The sequence below is a fragment of the Copidosoma floridanum genome, unplaced genomic scaffold, assembly GCF_036245765.1.
Source record: "Copidosoma floridanum isolate Cflo_tuat_1 unplaced genomic scaffold, Cflo_Japanese_pri ptg000004l, whole genome shotgun sequence".
In the NCBI taxonomy this organism is placed as follows: Eukaryota; Metazoa; Arthropoda; class Insecta; order Hymenoptera; family Encyrtidae; genus Copidosoma; species Copidosoma floridanum.
The window spans coordinates 20,951,368-20,972,978 of record NW_028321881.1 but is presented as its reverse complement, the minus strand read 5'-3'; the positions used below and the strand labels follow the sequence as shown (position 1 = coordinate 20,972,978).

At 32.7% G+C, this 21,611-nt stretch overlaps 1 protein-coding gene across 3 annotated transcripts in view; it reads left to right on the top strand.

Annotated features, from left to right (window-relative positions):
• Mcm6 (minichromosome maintenance 6) overlaps positions 1-21,611 on the top strand; it is a 98,952-nt gene that overhangs the window by 75,935 nt on the left and 1,406 nt on the right. For 2 of the 3 annotated variants that reach the window (XM_014349256.2, XM_014349255.2), the window contains exon 9: positions 5,620-5,751. The exons of the other annotated variant lie outside the window; for it this stretch is intronic. In XM_014349256.2, the coding sequence (XP_014204742.2) occupies positions 5,620-5,751 (132 nt within the window). The remainder of the gene's footprint in view (positions 1-5,619; positions 5,752-21,611) is intronic. 3 annotated transcript variants of the gene reach the window in all.

Here is a 21,611-nt window from a genome sequence, read left to right as displayed (position 1 = left end):
AGCAATATGCCAACTATGTCGGATGCCCGTGAAGATCCTTGAGCAGAAGGTTGTTTTATTTTGATATTTTGATAAAGTTCGTTTAGAGTTTTAAAATTAAAAAAAAACTAATTGGTAATAAAAGACGTTTATGATAAAAATCAACCTCTTTTGTATTTTTTACCGATTGAATTGGCTTTTTCAATATTTATTGAAGTTTTTGAGCATTACGATATCGTTTTTAAGTAGCTCAAACTTGATGGTAAAAGATACCATTTCTATACCTTCTTTAGTTATGATTAACTGTATTAAAAATTTCTACGATACAAATATAAATATGTTGCAAGTGCATGTAATAGAAGAGTTAACCAGCATCTACTAAAATGTTTTTATAAATTGTAATTTACTGTCTAATTTGCTTTTGAAAAAAAATTCAAAAACTAATTATTTAGCTTACTATTTAATTTTTTTTCCATTAATAATTTCAAAATTCTGGATTTTAATTTCTATTCCAAGTATCAAAATTGATAAACTTTGTATGCAATGCCTTCGCTCTTATGCGACATTTTGACTTGATGATGTAGCTTTTTACGATGGCAACAGTATTTATCGTCTGTTAAATAGTAGGTTGAGTAGAAAAATCGTATTAAGCAAGTGTAAAGAGAAGAAGACATTAGATTACAACAGATTAAAGGACATCATTATCCTAGATAGATTTAAAGATAATATTTTCACGTAAGTTGCTTGATGGTTTTTTGGACAGTTCTTGATTGATTACAAATTAACGTAAGAGTGACAATTTTAATTACAATTTTATCCTGTATGACTTTAATTAAAATGGAAATTCTTCGAATAATGATACATGCACATTTAGGTTTCATTATTTAATTTACGTAACCATTTATGCAAAATAATGAAACGTTTTCAGAATAGATCTTACGGAATTCATCAAGGTCTCAAAAGAAGTAGTGAGTCTGTTTCCAACTGAAACATCAGGAGCTTTTTATACTTCCTCTTATCGAAATAAACACAAATAGCAAGTTTCCGCTGCTAGTGTATTCAGACGCATCACAAGCATCTGAGGGGTGAACTTCGTCTGGCTGACATTATCGTTACTCCTGAGGAGAAATCAGGAAAACGCTCGTCGACAACTAAATCAGATGGATGTTAGTAACACTATTACATTATCATTATTACATATCATCTACTTTTACATCTATATTGTAAAAGACTTGTAACGGGGTCTTCCTCTACTTGTATATGCGTACATATACCTATGTATATATATATTTTTTAGGCCTTTCGAAAAATCCTAATCTGAACGATCCCAAGGCATATTTTCCATTATCTTTCATAGTTGATGAATGGACAGAGACATTTACGTTGAGACGAGATTTTTTGTTGATCGGTAAAGGTTAAGATTGTATAGTATCTTTAAAACTGTACCTTGAAACGTATTCATGCATTCAACCACCTTTGGGAGTCTCGCTGGTAAGCTACAACTTTTATAATTAATATATGCTTATCTTTTATACAATAATTTATCTTTTGATCGCAGCTTCAGAATAATTATTCACAATTATTGGAAGACAAAAAAAGTGGTGTACTATCATCCTCAAGTTAAGAAGATCTTGAATCAAATTTAGTGAAACTTGGCTAACTATTGCGAAAAAGATGCTTTTTCACTGCAAAACTTCGGAGATCAAAGAAGTAAAAGATTATTTATAAAGAGCATAGAATTTTGATCAAAGAAAATATATAAGCTTTAATTTTTTGACTCTAGACTTATTAGTCAGCTGTATTTTAATTATACAACTAAAAAAAAAAATTTGTTGGCTTAGTCAAAAATAAAAACAGTTTTAAAGCAATAATAGTTCATTACGTCGCTGGAGCATAAAATAAAAGTAGCACGCCGGAAGGGCGTAGTTGAAATCCCCATGGGCACAAAACGCAGTGTTAGGATTGCTTCTACTACCTCTATGTCTGACTATTCTGAAGTATCTTAAAGTTGCTAACGTTAAATCGGAACAAATTTCAAAAGATTTCATTTCGATAAATTTTATGTTACACGTTAAGGTAAATAAGATTTTTGACTTTGACAAAACATATAAGATTTTTCATTGATTTCTTTTGAAAATGTGTAAAACGCTCTAAACAATATTGGTTAGTCCTCGAAGCCCAAACTGCGCAAAAAAATAAGTGTCCAGAAAAAATAAAATTTGATTTTATTAAGTTAAGATTTTTAAAAATATAAAGTGAAAATTCTTTGTAAGACCTTGACACCATTGATGATGAAATTCAAAGTGTTGTCAATTTTTTGTCAAAGTTTGATTTACCGCATTGTACATACATCATTCTTGGGGGAATGGTAAACAACATCAAGGAAGTATACGTCGTCATAAACAATCAGAAGTACTGCTTTACTGATCCGTTAAACGTGGTTAACGCTTGTTGTGAGTGCATTGTTGCTTTGGACATATGTCTTTACGTTTGTGATTATGTATGGTGCATCATTCAAACTCTCATTTATAGCATTGAACCATTCAAATTGTTCCAATAGTCGAAAAGTTTGTCGCTGCAATCTGAAAGTTGTGACAAAATAGTTTTACGAACCTTTTTTCTGTTACAAACTATCATTATAAGGTTGCGTTTTTTTTATAATTATAATGACTATTGATCTCCATTTGAAAGACTATTTAATAGTGTAATATACATCTCATATGTTGAATTGTAACGAGAACGAACAAGAAGAGTGGTTATAAAATTGTAATATTGTTCATTTATTTTTTAATATTTTGAAAAATGGATAATGAAAGTATATTTAATTGTATTCTTGTTTTTACACTGATGCTTTATGCAGATACAAGTTTACCGCGTAAAATAGTTTAAATAATAGTAAACTTCATTTTAAACTTTATCAATAATATATTTTTACCAAAGCTATTATATACTGTTTTTCAAATATTAAAAAAATATGAAGTATCTAAGAATGCTCTGAAAGAAGTATGCCGTTGCTTCATAGAACATGATTCTATTTTTAATCAATTTTATACGGAAGAAAAAAAAATTTCGATTTATGAGGAAAGGGGGCTTGTAGATTACGAAAAATTAAAAATTGGGGATGTCTATGAAAAAATTAAAAGGCAATAAATTTAGGATAGTTCTAGAACCACGTTATGGTATACATGTGCCCCTTCGTTAAACACTCAAAATATTTTGAGAACTAAACAATAATCTTGACGAAATAATCGAATTCATGAAAATTTTAAAACAAGTAAAGAATATTGCACCCAACATTATTCAAACTAAAAATTGGTCGCATTACTTTTCAGCTTGTACAGATAATCTTGTTTTATCTTTAATGCTGTTTTATGATAAACTAGAAACCCGAAACGCATTAGGCAGCTGATCTGGAATCAAAAAATTTGGAGCAACATATACTTCTATAGCGTGTCTTCCGTGTTCTTTAAAATCAAAATTAAGTCGTCTTTTATTTACGTTTCTTGTACGTTCAGTTGACTTTAAGAAATTGGGGAATGGTCGTATCTTTAATCCGATAATTAACGAATTGAATTTCTTACAAAGTGAAGGCATTAGTGTTAGGCATCAAAATAAATCAGTAAAAATTAAGTTTAAGCTAGTCTTGATTATGGGCGAAAATATCGGCCTTAATTTGATTTTTGGATTTGTGGAATCATTTAAGCAACTCACTTTTGCCGATTTTGTAAGTTAAATAACACGGAAACGCAGATGTGCACAATAGAGAATCCGGAAAAAATACGAACGAAAAAGAATTATGAAGAGGATTTGAATGCCCGTAATACAACCTTGACTGGAATTAAAAGTCAGTATTCATTTAACACTATTAATGATTTTCACATCATGCAGAACGTCAGTGTAATTACGTTTGCAATTTAAAATCTACTAAAAGTGTTTGGATGAAGTACCATCATCTAATAATTAATCAGCCCTGTTTATCAGTAGAAATAAATGAAAAACACTACATGTGTGCACATTATACTTTATGATTATAATAGCTGTAATAATAATGTATGACATGTAATGTACTTTTTTTTATTATGTCATTAAAGAATTGGTTCTAACGCGCATTGTTTTTTACTTAAGTTTGCCAAAAAATCCACTCATGCTATTTAATATGATGTGCATGTATATATATACGTTTGCTCCCGCTTGCCTCTTCAAGGCTCGCAGCGAGCCCTGAGTTTCGGCGAGAAACTGTACCATACTATAAGGTGCACTGTATACTCTCTTGCAGGAAAGTGGCCGTGCTAGTCTTTTTTAGCTGCCACTAACTTGCCATTAATGGACCAGACAAGCAGGCAATCGCAAGCCATAACTGGCCAGTCACTGGCAGCCACTAATGAACCTTTTACTTCTTACTGGCTCCCAGAAACTTTTTCTGATCAAGATATTTTCTCAAGGTCACAATTCTAAAATCCTTGGTTGACTCTATAGCGCAGAACGCTCGTATAAAAGTAAAACTTCAAAACCTATTGACATAACAATCATTTGTATAACTTATGCGAAAATTCATTTTAAAATGTGAAATATTATGACTCCAGAAGTTAGTGATTAATCTCTAATTAGTACACGTGTATCAATTTCGTAACAATAGTTTATTCTATAAAAACATGACTGATGACTTTGAAGATTTAAAAAAGACACATAAGTATATATTTACTTACAGATACTGCAAATGTGCCGTGTTAAGTACACACCGTTTGCTCAAAAGTGCCATCGCTTCTGGGGCTATTTCGCTGCCCGAGGATCCTGCGAAGCAGGTTCAAGGGACCATGAAGTAACCCCGGATGGATTGCACTTGTGTGCTGAACACCGGTTTTCCTACCGAGGGCACACCCAACCCTTAAATAGTAATTTACTAGACGCAAAGTGGGCCCACTGGCGCGAATTTACCCTTGCGTCCTTGGCAAAAAAATTAATATACGTGATTCGGATACAAACATACAACGGCACCCTTCGAGCGCTTATGTTTGCACTTGGTCTCCTAGTGACGTAATGTACCATTTTTATAAAAAACTGATTAATCAAATCATCAATAACAATCATATTATTGTTTATAAGTAGAAAGTCGTTCTGCTAGATTTATTAATAATATAGAAAAATACAAATTACATACTTATCGCACACTGACGTATTTCGTAATAAAAAACATAAACATTATGTAGGGTCATGAGAGGGTTGTAGAAATAAGGTAAGGTCTATAAGAAATTGTAAGTAAATTTAGTAGGAATTTTTTGGGTTAAGACAATAGAAAAATAAAAGCAATTTTCCTTTAATTTGTAGGAGGTGTTTCATTTATTGCCAACCCACCCACATAACAATATAATATAAGTAGATAAAAACATATCTATACTTAGTATATATACTAAATCTTACTTTTAGTCAAAAAGTATTTTCTGTTTCTTAATAGTATTCGTTAATTTAAATTTTCGTTGAGATGTAGGTAATATATTTTTAACAACTCACACTTTTATATATATATATATATATATATATGTACATATATGATAGTGAAAAATTAAAATTGACCTGTAACGTTCTTATGTGAATGTAAATATAAATAAAAAACGTAAAATGTGTTTAAATTTTTGGTTTTAGCAAAACTGAACAATCCTGATAATCATTTACTGTCAAAAAAAAAGCTGACTATGTCCTATGAAGAATACAAAAACTTAACCAACTTAATGGTACATTACATAAGAAGTGAAGAAAGTCGCATCGAAATAGAAGGTAAGTTTATTTGTAAAAAGTTTATTTTTACGAATTTTTCTGAAAAAAATTTTCTATCAAAAAAAAAAATTTTCGTAACCAGGTTGGTTTCTGACATAACTTATATCATAAATTCTACATGATTAAGAAAAATCTAGATCTTGATCTCGTCTTTTTTTTAAATCCATGACTAGTTGTACAATTAGATTTAACGAATAACATTAGAGACAAAGTCTAGTAGCGTGGAAGCTCTAATAAGTAAATTTAAGAAAGAGACAAAACCTTGGCAACCGTGCTACTATTGCAGATTCATACTCGAATTTTTAAATAGTCAAAAATAAGTATTTCTTCCGGTATGCCTGATGTATATTAGTTTAATTCAGTCTCTATACTCCAACAAAGTTATATAAATATGGCGCACACATGTAACCAATAAAAATAAGTTAAGGCTAAAACACAAACTAAATATATCTTAGAGGGAGCAGTGAACATAAAAAAAGATCCAATACCAGGGATGTAAAAGAGACGTGTAAAAATTGTGTCAAACTAACAATAATAATAATAGTCAATATAGAATTTTTAAAAGTGTTCTAAATATAATAACGTACAAAGAAGAACTATGATTTAATTTTTATTTAATCTTTGAAATTAGGAAATTCTTGTAAAAATTGTTAAGTTTTTGTGTATCTCATTGTCTATTAATGTTATTATTCATGAGTTTTATAAGAATCATTTCGGAAAATTTGCGCTTGTATTTATTTGGTTCTTGACCAACAATCACTACTTTCTCAAAATCGAAACCCTGCGGACACTGTACGGAATGGTTATACAAAGCCGACCTTTTGTCCCTGTTTTTAATGTGACGATCGTGCTCACGCAAATGTAGAAGTGTCTCTTACTTTAGTCAATGTAACATAATCTGCACCTGCATGAAATCTTTTAGACAATACCACTCGTATCTAACTTATTTATTGAGTCCTTTCCCAGCCTAATAATGTAAGTCAATTTCCCAGAGCCTGTGTAAACAATACGAATATTGTATTTGGATAAGACCCTGTGAAAACTCGTCTCCATCAACCGGAAGTAGGGAACAACAAAGAACACATAACTGTTCAGAACTGACGAATTTAATGAACGATAATCAACATTAGTATCGCATTCCTGAAGATTTAAAGTGCAAAATTCCTGGAAACCTTTTTTCCGTCTGTTAAGAAAACTAATTCTAGCTTTTATATATCTGTTAATAAAGAATGGAGGATAAACATTATTGGCAAGAATCTTATAAGCTGAAGGATCTGCAAGTTTAAAAGCTTTGTCAATCAAAAAATAAATAAAAGCAATCTTCTGGCATTTTGGGTTATACAAAAAAAAGTTAAATAATCTACCTACGACTAAGAAATTTTCATATAAACCTATTGTGCTAACAGAATTAGGAAAACGTGTAATATAAATATATAAAAAGGGAATTAAATTATTAACTTTATATTTAACTGTAAATTGTATAAAGGGGTTAAATTATTAAAAAGATTTAGAACATTATTTATTTGATCAGTTTTTACACCAATAGACAATCATCAACATATCTCAAGTACAGTCAGATGGAATCCCGGTATCCGTTCAAGAATGAACTGTCCAAAGATTCTAAAATGACTTCCGCTAACCAGGGAGATCAACAACCCCCCATGGGAATTTCACAGCATTGCCTGTAAACGTTGCCATTAAAAGAGAATTAGTTAGAGTTAATGAGAAAGTCAACTCTATCTAAAAACTTTGTTCTGTCAGTACCCAAGAGGCCGATAAAATTGTTAATTTTACGGGAAATACAGCTTTTAATTAGGAAAAAAGAAAAGTTAGTGTATACAATGGAAAAAAGGCTCCCCTATACTATTGGTGACACTGCGTGACTACTTTAGGTGCGCGGCAGGACTACACTAGACGCGCCGCGCGCCCACAACGTCTGGCGTGCTGGCTTCCGACAATGTTGATTAGCGGTAGCTCTATATAGTGGTATGCCTACGCGTCAAATTATTCGTGCTACAGTCGGCCTCACAGTCTGATCTGAGAATGCAGTATAGATGAGTATATCAATAAGGATTGTACCTATACATAAATTATTGAGTCACAACTTGTGTCCTATTTTTATTAAATAAAGTGGATGAGTTTTAATAATCAAACCGTAGTAAAAATCTGCAGTTGGTGCATTCGTAAATGCTAGGTATACCTATTTGTGCATGCAGCATCGTGACTAAAACTTCCAGAGCCATTCTTTGCTACTTAAGTATTTGATTAAAATAGTAACAGCTAGCAGCAATTGATGTCTGCGTCAGCTATCAGAAAATATTATACTATACACAGTTAGTAGATCCAATTTCATGATAAATGCATTTTTTTAAAGTATAATCATCGGGAAATACAGTCATTCTTGGTATGTTAGCATGGAAAATTTATTTATTGTCACTCCACATTATTTGTAAATCGTCAGTTTTAGCTCAAAACGTACATAAAAAATAATTAGATTTTTATTTACCCTCTCCACTGTTTATAGTTTACCAACATTAATTATTGAATTTTGCTGAAGCACTTATATAATACCACATTTTAAAAACATTTTTGAAACGAATATTTTACGACTATTGTGTAATTAGAATGAAAATGATGAACTACAAATTTTTTATAACTTACGGAAAAAATTTATAATTTATTTTGAGTTATAACTTGTTTAACGAGTAATGTGTGTCTTGTATGAGATGTATAAATTTCTGTTGCCATTAATTTATAGCTTAAAGTCAAAATTATGATTTAGTGTGTCAGTAATTTATAACTTTAATTAAAAATTGTGAATTCGTTCATCATTTGAAACCAATGTTAATTAATTATTTTGCAGTAAGTTTATTGATGACTAAATATTTGTTGTTTCAAACTTTTAGACTAGACAGGCTCATCCACTTTATTTAACAAAGTACAAAATCTGTTATTTAATAATTTACGTATATATTCTCACTGATATACTCATGAATACAGTATTATACAAACATACCACTATCTAAGGCTACCGCCAATCAACATTGTCGGAAGCCAGCACGCCAGGCGTTGTGGGCGCACGGCGCGCCCAGTGTAGTCCTGCCGCGCACCTAGAGTAGTTACGTGGGGTCACCAATAGTATAGGGGAGCTGCTGAGCTACTTTCGGTGGTGCTGCCTGCCCACTTTTATCTAGTCTAGAGATACTATATCGAAGGAAACAAAAGAATAAGTATACGGAATTATTAATTTTTCAATTTTCTCCCTAACTTCATAAGAATTATAAACAGAATATTTCAATTGGCTTAAGAATTTTGCGAAAAGGGCCGAAAACTATTTATCAAGTTTATAAATGGGGGAACCTATTGATGGTACACTTCATCTGGCTTGAAAATCATCTTTATGTGTCTTGATAATGCCACAATCTCTGGACAAATGACTACCATTTAAGTTTGAAATATCAGGTACAGGAATCAGCTCAGAGAGGATTCCTTTACTATCAGTAACATTAAATGTAATGTAATAGAAATCATTAGGCAGAATAGCATTGACTTCACACAAGTAATCTTCTTGATATAAAAATTTTTTCAAAAATTTCTTATTTCAAATTAAGGTAGTCTATCGCCCATTACTTTTTAACTTCGGTTACCTCGAAAAAAATGTATGTTATAGAATGGATTTTTTTTCAGAATAAATTATAAAAAAATGTTTCTACCACATTGGTTTTTGAGGTAATAAAGTTGCAAGTTTAAAATTTTAACACAAGTTACAATGGGACTCTTCGAATAAGGCAAAAAGAGCTACGTAAGTAACTAAGAAAATTCTGAGACATATACCGTTGAAAAATTTACAATTCCTACTATTTTTTACAATTTTAAAACTGTTGGGTCACCAGTGTAAATACAAATTAGTTGGAATTCTTAATAAATCGATTAGTTATCAGCACTATATTAAATGGTTGTTTAATAGCATTATTAAGTTGCTCATACCGTTTTTACGATGAACGTAGTTGTTAACGAATACTCCATAGGAAATTATTATTTTTTACACGAACAATTAGGTTCTTGTCACTATCCAGCTAATAGACCGCGTTCCTAAAAAAAAAAAAAAAAAAAAAGAAAAATAGCTTTTTGATTAGGAAAATGAGAATGCCACTTAATTTGATTGTTCCAAGTAATTAATTAATCCCACATTTGGTGACATAGTTACGGGCTTGGAAAAAAAAAAAAAGTTATTGACGATTACAATAATCTTTTTTTTTTTTTCGCTTTTCTCTCAGTGTGTCATTAGTTATTAGTCAGAGATGCAATCAAGAAATTTTATGATTATATTATCAGTAAAACAGCAACTTGTAAAAAATCATGTAACACAAGCACACGCGTCCACACGCGCTCATGCACACCTTCCTATATTATATATTAATTTAAGAAGGTCATTTCACGCAAGCCCCTGTCACATCCTCCTCAGCCACCTCTAAATAAGATAAAATTCTATTGATTTTTACCTTATTTTTATTGGGTTAACTTTTTGTTAAGATCCCTTCACCCCCCCTTAGACCCTTGCTCAATTTTGAAGAGCCGCCCCCCCCTCTCAGTGACCCTTTTAATGAGGTGAAATTCTATCGGTTTTTTACCGTATTCTTATGAGGTTAAATTTTCGTTTAGCCCCTCTATGCCCTTTATCCTCTACTCTTCTTCAACCACCTCCCACTGTTATACAACCCTCTTACCGAATAACCCCGTGAGCTTCCCTCACTATTTTAAATAATTTCCAGCAGCCGCCCTTCAAGTTCATCTCTAAATTAAGTGAAATTACCTGGGTTATCATGTCATTTTTAATTTAACTACTTTTTGTACCCCGCTCATACAACATAACAATTGAGGAGCTGGAAACGAAAAGGGCGCATAAGTTGAGAAACACGTAAAAGTATTGTCCAAGGAGTAAATTTTTCAAACTCACCATATCGATTTTTAAAAAATACTAGCTTGTATAGAATGAAAATCCACACCTTTTTTACATTTACAACTTTTTGAATCAAGTCGTACTTTTTGAGATAAGAAATAAAAACCGCATTTCTTGAAAACTCAAATTCAATCACTTTTAAAAACATAAATTGCTGTTTCTCAGTCAATTATGATCGAAATCGTTTGAAATTTAGTACGGGTACGTGGAATGCCTCAGCGCTGGCGATGAATTAATCAGATTTAGTTGAATTTTTTATAATTAATTAATATTTAATTAGAAGTAGGTAGTGCACGGATTACGAAGGTTGTCAACTTCAATGAAATAAATCGTGCGGGAAAGTTTCAGCTTGACAAAACTTTCAGCGACAAAGTTGTTCCTCAATATTCGAAGAAGTTTTCCTAAAAGTTTCAAATCGATTTATCAAAAAAAAGCCGAGATAGAGAACTTTGTATAAATAGAACTTGCACAGCTGACAATAACTGAGCCACGGCGGTCGCCCAGCTCAACAACACCATCAGGTTAGGCCGTCTGCTGCATGCCGGTGACAGCTTATTGCCTACCATCCGTGCACGTTGTTACAAAAAGTTCTCTATCTCGGCTGTTTTTTGATAAATCGATTTGAAACTTTTAGGAAAACTTCTTCGAATATTGAGGAACAACTTTGTCGCTGAAAGTTTTGTCAAGCTGAAACTTTCCCGCACAATTTATTTCATTGAAGTTGACAACCTTCGTAATCCGTGCACAACCTACTTCTAATTAAATATTAATTAATTATAAAAAATTCAACTAAATCTGATTAATTCATCGCCAGCGCTGAGGCATTCCACGTACCCGTACTAAATTTCAAACGATTTCGATCATAATTGACTGAGAAACAGCAATTTATGTTTTTAAAAGTGATTGAATTTGAGTTTTCAAGAAATGCGGTTTTTATTTCTTATCTCAAAAAGTACGACTTGATTCAAAAACTTGTAAATGTAAAAAAGGTGTGGATTTTCATTCTATACAAGCTAGTATTTTTTAAAAATCGATATGGTGAGTTTGAAAAATTTACTCCTTGGACAATACTTTTACGTGTTTCTCAACTTATGCGCCCTTTTCGTTTCCAGCTCCTCAATTGTTCCAATTTTCTAATGAAGTTCATACGGAGATAAGCTTTCACAAGTATTTTTTAGAAATTCATTGTAAATTTAGATAAATATAAGTATTAAACTTATCATCACCTTTATAAGTAGCATGATCTATGCTGTAATATGGTTTCATTACTTCTTTTATATGATAAATAATTATATTATTAAAAAGTAAGCATATTTGTAATGAGAAGTAAGTACGATATTACTTATTGAAAAGTTGATATTTTTACCATAAATATCAGAACCAACATCAGTTGTTTTCCATCTATTTGACATTTGCAATGGTTTAAGTTTTTCTTCTCCAATATCTAATAGTAATTTAAAAAAGGTTTCGGAACTTTTTAGAGTTTTGTTATGTTTAAGACGGCGCACTGTACTCCATAACGATAAACAAAGAGGTTGCTTAGTACGAAATCAGATATCTCAAGATAAAAAAATGCTAGAAGAATGAATTTTTTTTTTAAATTGTAGGTTATCTTATTGCCAATCTAAAAAAACTGTGGATGAGTTTAAATAATGATAACCTAACCTAAAAATAAATAATTTTCTGCCATTTTTTTCTTTATTCAATGAGACTGCTTGTTTTTAATTACTTCTTTGATAAAAAATACGTACATAAGAGAAAATAGTATCGTTTTTATATATTATTACACCGAAAAACGTGTTGTATGTTAACACATAATCTTAAATTGTTCTAAAACGATAGAAACACAGGTTATTTAACATGAAATCAAATATCCCAAGATAAAAAAATGCTAGAAAAATGAATATTTTAAAAAATTGTAGGTAATTGAATTGCCAATGCAGGACACAACTTACCGTTGATACTTGATTTAATTTTTTTTCAAATAAAAGCTAGTTGCTTGGCCGTCGGCATTTGCACTCGATTTTTTTTTTTTTTTTTTTTTTTTTTTTCTTCTACCACTGGCCTGGCCAGCAACATTCGGATGAAATTGCACGAAATAGTGGATTTTGGGTGGAAAATTATGGGTGAGGCGTCAAAATTAACTTTGAATATAAATATTACTTACTTTTATTTTTGTCTATAAAGTGTGTATCATATTTTCTCTCAAGGCAAGATCTGGGTGGTCGGATATAATTTAAGTCGAAACGAAAGGACCGGATTCTTCAGGTCACGTATATGCACTGACTGGGTTCTCCAGGTCGTGTGTTCTAGTCTGGCTACTGCTCTAGGTATATACTTAAGCTGGCCTGACCATTGTATCATTTCGTGGCAGAAAGAGGGAAAAATTTTCTATATATTTTCCGTCCCCCTTAACATGTATTGTTTTCGTTTCAGAGTAATGCTTACTTGCTAAAGAATATCGTATGGCAACGATACTTGTCCCAGTATTTGTTCGTCAAAAATAGGTTGCATTACAGCTCACGCCATATTTCGGCTTGGCGGCCCTTGATATTGTCACTGCTGAGGAAAGATGATAATAGAAGTGTAGCATGCCGCTATTAAATCTCATTGCACGAACGTTGGCCAACGTATAAACTAAACATCCTGGATTGAGCGTCGGCTTATTTAGTTACGTCACCATGTTTACAAATAGCTTAGGCAGAGAAGAAAAAGATAGAAAATAATTATTGAATTCCATCTGCTACACACACACAGGCGCAGGCACGCACGAGATACAATTCTGATTTAATATACCTTTCTTTTATTCATGGTATTGAGAACCTTGCATTATTAATGCATGCATATGTGTGTGTCGTCCGATTTAATAGTCCAGTGGTCCCAGTCCTATACCTGTTATTTAATATCTAACTACTCCACGTATCAGGGACATACGTGGCATTAAGTTATGAGCCAACAAAGCACCTGACATCCTGACTTTACAACAGTAAAATTAGGTAAGGTTTGCAGGTTGTTTGACCTGTATAGTATACGAGGAGGGCTGCCAAGGGTTCTCCTGCTTAATAAGCCCGATCAAAATTAAGTAAGGCAGGACATAAGTACACGTATTGTTCACGGCATTATTTTCCTCCACGAATCTCGTAAGACAGCGTAATGCTTAAGATATTCACCTAGTGCAAGATGCGATCTCTCTAGTTATCCATTTGATTGAGCGTGAAGAGCCGTTGTTCTTACCTTTTTAACTTTTGAGCGTATTGCAACTATTTTCATAAAATTGCTTTAAAAATTTCTCTCTTGATCTGTCAAAATGACCTTGGGCGCTCCAAAAATGTAGATAAAACTTCGTATGAACGCGTTGGCAATCGTGGGGGATGTTGCGTCTTTTAACGGTACTGCAATGCAAAATTTCGACAGCTGATCTTGCATCATTAAAATGTACTCATTTCCTTCATAGTTTTAGGTAGGCGTCCAAAAATACTGAGTGCAAACTCCTTAAATACGGTATCGGACATGTCTTTTATTGGCATTAGCTGCTTAGTTTGTAGTCTTATTAATTTTTTTTATTGGCATTCTAGGAATTGTTAAATACGTAGTTGTACATCATCCTTTAGTCCTTCCCAATAGTACTCTTGGCATCTGTGGCTTGACGTATTAGAGACACTTCTGTGTCCTCCGTTAGGTGATTTATAAAGCTTGTAAAAAGTTTTATCTCTATCTTTATCTTCTACATATTATTAAGAGAATTTTAACACACTATGATCTTGATAATATTATCATAATATTATTATCATTTTAAGCAAACCATACATTTCTGCCCAACCTAAATTACGTATGTTTACATTTTGAGATACCCTTCTGGTCATTAAGTTTCTCTCTGTCAAAAAAAATCGTAGTTTTCCGAAAAAATCTTGCATCTTTTTTTTTTTTTTTTTTTTTAATCATAATTTGCGATGATTGTTTTTCATCTGTTTTACAAAGAGCTAATTGTTGATTAATAACTTCTTCTTTATATCGATTGCTGTTTTACATGTTTCAGCTTCGCTTTTTCTTAATTTTTTCTTTTAGATTTTTTGTTTCGTATCATGTGGTAATTCTGGTGTAACCTAAGCCAAGCCCGTTGTAAGGCGATTTTGCTGCTTGGTAGCGTATGTTTTTTTAAACCGACTTAGGTTTAGCTTCTTAAATACCTTCGCTTTTTTCTAAAATTTTTTTTTCGAGATTTTGCACAGCTTTTTCTCGTCTTTTCATACATTTACCTGTTATGTTACCATCAGACTACGTGATAATGCATCTGAAGGCAGATTGACTCTACCTGGGCGGTCAATTATTTCGTAATCGTATTCGGATTATTTGAATCGCCAATTCTGCACTCGTGTATTAAGGTCTCCTGTTTAAAGCCATACAAGTAGTTAGTGATCCGTGACTATGGTAAACTTTTGACAGTACATAAATGGGCAAGAAGTTTGCACAGAGTGTAAAATTCTAGTATCTTTCCCAAACGTGTTACATATAAGCTCGGATCCTCTTAATGCGCAAGAAGTATACGCGATGGGTAAGTCGTTTCCGATTTTTTTTCGTAACAGAATACCACCTATAGTCGTTTTTGATTTTTTCTTGTGACAAAAATCCCCTTCATGCCTAAGGCATCTGTTGTTATGATAAATGGCTGATTTATGTCATAGAATTGTAAAAGTGGTGCCTGCCTAAAATTGTAAAAAAAAAAAAAAGTGTAACACTTTCTTTAGGTCCTGAAAGGCCTTTTCTCAATCATTTATTCAATGGAAATTTTAATTACGCGGGAGTAATTTATTTGAAAGTTTAGCCTTTTTGGTAAAATCTTCGATTAGACGCCAGTATTATCCATTAAATCCTACGAATTGCATTAGGTTTTTTATGTTGTAAGGACGAGGGTACAACCTTACTAATTCAACTATTTTCGGGTTAGGACTTAGCTTTATTTTAGTTGTTATATGCCCTAAATCATTTACCTCTACTTACATCAGCTGGCATCTACTAGGCTCTAGTTTTCAACTTGCTTTTTTTAATTATTCCATTACAAGATCGAATAATTGCTCTTGTTCATTAAGAGTTTTTGCGTAAATGACAATATCATCCATATACACAAAAGTTCCTTTGCCTATTAATTCGACGAGAGTTCGTGACATAGCCGACTGATACTGGGCAGTGGCATTTCTTAAGCTAAAAAACATTCTAATAAATTCGAAATGTTCATTTAGGATAAGAAACGCTGTTTTATGTATGTCATTTGGGTGTTCTACGAATTAATAAAAGCCTAATTTGCAATTTATGACTGTATTATATTTAGAGTTTTCTACTTGAACTGTAATATATCAGTCATGTTTAGGAGTGGAGAGCTTATCACTATTGTTTTTTATTTAAAGGCCTAAAATCGAAAACTACACGCCATTAGGCTTTTTATCGAAATCTTTTTCCGAAATGATCCAAAGAGTTTTATAACAGACGGATTGCAATCGCTGTATTTGAGTCCATTGTCACCATTTTCGAATAGCTCCTGTACTTAGTGCTCGACCTTATCCTTCAGCGCATATAGAATCTATTATTGCTTAGAAGTTACAGCAGGGTCGTCGATTGCTAAAATGCGATGTATAGCTAGATGAGTGACCGTGAACTTGTCTCCTTTAAAATAAAATCTTTCGATGTGTGCCTCAAGCAATTTATAGACTTGTTCTCTTTCTAGTTCGCTCAGATTACTTTGGCCCAATATTTTTATAAGCTTAGCTGTACTTGGCTAAAAGATAAAGTGTAAAGGTTTGCTGTTACCTTTTTGTATGAATAAAACATTCACAGGTTTGCTTTGTATATCAAATTTATAAAAAGTTTAATCTGTTGAGTTAATATACGTTTCTCTTTCACCAAGGCTAGACAATTTGTTGATTACAGCTCCGTTACTGGAAAGATCTTAAGTATTATCGTCCTTAGCTCTAAAAGTGATTGATTCGCCCGTATCAATCTCATCACTTTCTGACTACGTCAAAATGCTATATCCAAGCTCAGACTTTTGTTGGTATTTTAATTCTACTTGTGTACTTCTTACTGAAAAAAATTTTTTTTCCTTATTCATCACCATTATTTTATTTTTAAAATTTGGTCTAGATATAAATTTTGTAAAGAAATCTAAGATGAGAATCCCTTCGAATAGCAGTTAAGAGTCATTATTGGTTACTTAAAAGTCAAATTCATACCTATAGGTTTGAAGAGTACAAATTCTGGAAAAAAGTTAGGTGGACTGTCTGCTCAACCTTAGAATGTATAGCGCCTCCAGTGGTTCGTGTTTCTGCTCACCCAAGTTGAGTGAACTGCTCGACCAAAGCGGGCAAGCAGCAGCACCAAAAGTGTACTCAACCAAACTCTTCTCTATTGATGCTGCTGTTCGCCCGCTTTGGGTGAGCATTTCACCCAACTTAAGTGAGCAGTTCACTTACCATGGGTGAGCGAGAGCACCACCCACTGAGGGCGCTGTAAACAGTAAAGTTAAGCAGACGTTCTAACCAACTTTTTTCCAGTGTAGTAGATTAATAGCAGTCGAGCCGAATTTCATTGTGAATTTGTCCGATTCCCATTATAATTTTAGTGTTACATTATGTCAATTTTGCAACCAGATAAAAATAGTCGTTTTCTTATTTTGCTGATTTCTGATCCAGTGTCTATTAGTAATTGTTTTTTAGGTTTATAAATGTTAAACTATAAAAATTCTCCGCGAATCTCATTGATTTGCAAGTGACACGTAGAGGTTGGGTTACATCCAAAATTTTGTTTGAAACTGATAACTCGTCCTAGCAACTTCAAGAGTATGTGCTAAAAAATCAGTTCACATATCGTATCTTGTAATTATTTTATTTCCAAAATTCTGTCATGTGGTATTATGAATGACTTATCAACTACATAAAACAAAATACTATTCCTAAATTTTTTAAAATAGTTTCTTCAATTTATGAAATAGTTTCATTTATTATTTCATGAAATTCTACTGCGTCATTATTGTCAATATCAACTCTGTCAGAGAACTTCTAACTTTGATTAGGTTCTCATGAAGTCCACAATTTATCATGAGGCTTACCAGATTTAGACCAAAATGAAAATTCACATATTATTTCAGCAAGATAGCAGTTGTTGCTGTTATGCCCTTGCATAACTTATGCCCTCTGTTATGTTGCTATATTGCAAACATTGAAAAATAACGGCGTTCTAGCATTACACAATTGTCATACTGTTTAAGTGTTTTGATTACTAGTTCTAAAAGAATCTCTTGTCGTATGGCTTATCTTTCCGCGTATTTGGCAATTTAATTATTTAATTTTACATTGTTTTTCAGTGTGATTATTACGTTGACAAATTCTGCATTTTTTTGGTGTCTTGATTTATGGTGCTACATTTCTTTGCCATTTGACTTTTCTTTTTACACAGTTGGAAGATGACTAAGTACACGATCGTCTCCAATATGTTTGCCAAAATGGCATAAATTACAACGAAGAGTATATCTTTTTTTTTTTTCTATACGCGGTTCCTGTTTTTCCTTGATTGCGTTAAGCTCGTTGTACTTTAAGTATTTTCTCTAATTAAATAGCTCTTGTTAGTACGTCATTAATTACTTCGTTTGCAATAGTGCTTAGCTTGGTCTTGATTTTTGGTTTAAGTCTGTTTCTAAATCACTCTACTGTACTTTGGTAAAGAGCTGCAGTGAATCTGCTCCATCCTTTAACCTCTTAGCCCCTAAAATTCGCTTTTGTATATATCTCTGATTCTGTTTGCATATGTTATCACAGACTTATTATCTCTTTAGATTTCATTGCCCATTTCTCCTTGCAGTTGGTGTATGGTTTTATGCTGAAGCGTGAATAGTATTCACGTTATTTTTGAGGGCGTCGATATTTTCAAAGACTACATCATGTATAGCCGAATGTGCTTCTCCAACTAGCTTGCTTCTCAAAAGCTTGGTCAAATTGGCTTTGTCTGCAGCAGTTACTATTCCCTCAGCTTCGTCGCAGCCTTCAAAAAATACACTCATTGGTATATTTTCTCCATCTAATTCGAGTACCACCTTTAAGGCGTCTTTTAATACAACAGTTTGAGTTGCCGTATTTTTTAATAAGGGATTTGCAGGTCTAGGTACAGAAGGCTCAACTGGTAAGGGTCATACTCTTCCTTCTTTAACTTCCATAGCAGTATTACCAAGAGTGTCTTCGTTCTCTTCTCTAGCAGTACAGTGAAATATGTTAGCTTTACGAATCATTTCGTCTAATTTACTATTATCAATACCTATCGATTGGACGATTGAACTTCGATCAATAAGTAAATCTGAATTAAATAACATTTCGCTATCGCTGGTATTTAAATTTAAGTAACAAAGCTGATATTATGTGAATTTATCGACTTCGCCTTGAAACATTTTACTTTGCAATGCTTGTTACCGTGTAATACGTTTACCGCTCGTTACTATACACGGTAATGAGAGTGCGGATTATTAAGTGTAACGGATTATACTTTAAGCCTTAACTTTTTTTCCCAAGATGTTTTCAACTTCTCCATACGAATGTCGACTACCTTTAAGGAGGGAGTTTGATCGACAGTAAACATATGACAGTCTCTAAGTAGTTTGGCGTACTCTTGTAATAGATTATTTTTTAAAAAGTAAAAGGGATTTTTATACAAGGTTTCTGATTTACTCGCTACAAAGTCTGAAACGCCTTAAATGGAAACATAATAGCCAGAATCTAGATCAAATCAAAGAGAACTATTATTGTTTCATAGTAATGCAGTGATTTTTAAATTATATTTAATGTTTATAGACAAATCATAGAAAGTGACAAGGATAATGCTGATCGCGTCAATTTCGTAATATTTTTTATTGCGCTCTTTGTGTGGAATAGTTTTAAAAATTTTAGATCTACATCAATTGTTTCGGTAAAAATTTACTCTTATTTTTTACCCTATGATGTTAAATGCCTACGCTACATTAATGGCTGCTGGATGGTGCAAATTGAAAGCAGCCTTCTTAGATACTGTAAGACTGTTATTTACCCGTTACATAATTTAGACGTTTAAGTGTTATTTATTTCAGATGTAGTTGTTCAAATAAATTACTCAGTTCATCAAAGTTGCTATCCTTCTTGTCACTTAAATCTTTTGCTAATATCTAGTGTAAGAATTCGATATATTTTTGCAGAGCTTATGCTTGATCGCACAGTGAGGCGACAGTAGCCTAGTGGTCTTTGTCAAAGATGTCTAAAATATCTTATTTTTCTTCGAATTCAACAAGTTTGTCAGCGTGTATAAGAATTAACGCTGAATTTTCGCAAGTTTTTCGCTCTACCTTCTTAATTTCGATTTCCAATCAGATGATATAGTCAATTTCGAGCTCAACTATGTGACAAAAAAATTGGTAGAAGATAAGTATGAATTTTTTGTTTTGTGTGTAAAATAGCCGATTAACTTCGACAAGAGCTTTTGTTGTTTTCTCGCTCAGATTTCTTTTTGAAGGTTCTTTACCTATCATCTGGGCCTTGACGGTACTTGACCTTGAAATCGTAGTTTGGAACCTGTTGTATGATGTTTACTACTGTGACTCTAACATTATTAATCCCTGTGGAGCCTCTAAAAATTATTTTTGGAGAAAAAACGGTTACTACAAAGGAAAGTAACGTCAAACAGGACAAAAATTCTACTGCCGCCTTCATGTGCCATCAAGTATAGGCTCTGCAAAATTATATCAAAACGTTACACTGGTTATTAGCAAAAGGTTTAAGTGACAAAAAGGATAGCAACTTTGATGAACTGAATAATTTATTCGCACAGCTACATTTGAAATAAATAACACTCATTAGTCTAAATTATATAACGGGTAAATACCAGTCTCACAATTTTTGAGAAGGCTGCTTTCAATTTGCACTATCCAGCAGCTAACAAATTTCTTGAAGGCTGCGACGAAGCTAAAGAAAAAGTAACTGCCGCAGACAAAGCTAATCTGACCAAGCTTTTGAGAAGCTTTTTGAGAGATTATTTTAGAACTAGAAATCAAAACACTCAAGTAGTATGCCAATTGTGTAATGCTAGAACGCCGTTATTTTGCAATGTTTGCAATACGCAAGGGCAAAACAGCGACAACTGCTATCTTGCTGTAATAATTTGTCAATAGAATGACAAACCAGGCCACGTAGCTAAGAACTGTACGCAACTTTTAATACAAACTAAAAACTCGCTGCATTGTCAACTGTGCAATAAAAATGGCGATACTGCTGCTACCTACAAAGTATGCGCCCATTGCAAAAACACAGGCCACATAATACAAGAATGTACGTAGAAACAATATAATAAGCGTAAAAACAAGAAAATCAGGGAAACGATTTAACCCCTCAGATTATGAGCGAAACTTTAAGGGCGCCAAACAACCCAACGTGCTTAGTAGACCTGAAGTGCTTACTTGCCGAATTAATACCCTTGGTGTAATATGTAAAAATAAATACATACCTTACGTCGCGTTGGTAAGCCTCATGATAGATTCTGGACTTTGTGAGAACCTAACCAAAGTTAGAAGTTCCCTGATGGGGTTGACATAAACAGTAATGACGCATAAAATTTTATGAAATAATGAATGAAACTATTTTATAAATTAAAAAAACTATTTTAAAATTATTTCAGAAGAATATTTCGTTTTACATAGTTAATGAGTCATTCGTAATACCGCATGACAGAATTTTGAAAATAAAATAATTACAAGATACGAAGTGTGGACTGAACTTTTTAGCACATGCTCTTGAAACTGCTAGGACTAGTTATCGGTTTCAAACGAAATTTTGTATGTAACTTAACCCCTACGCATCACTTGAATATCAATGAGATTCATTCATTTTGAGAAAAAAAA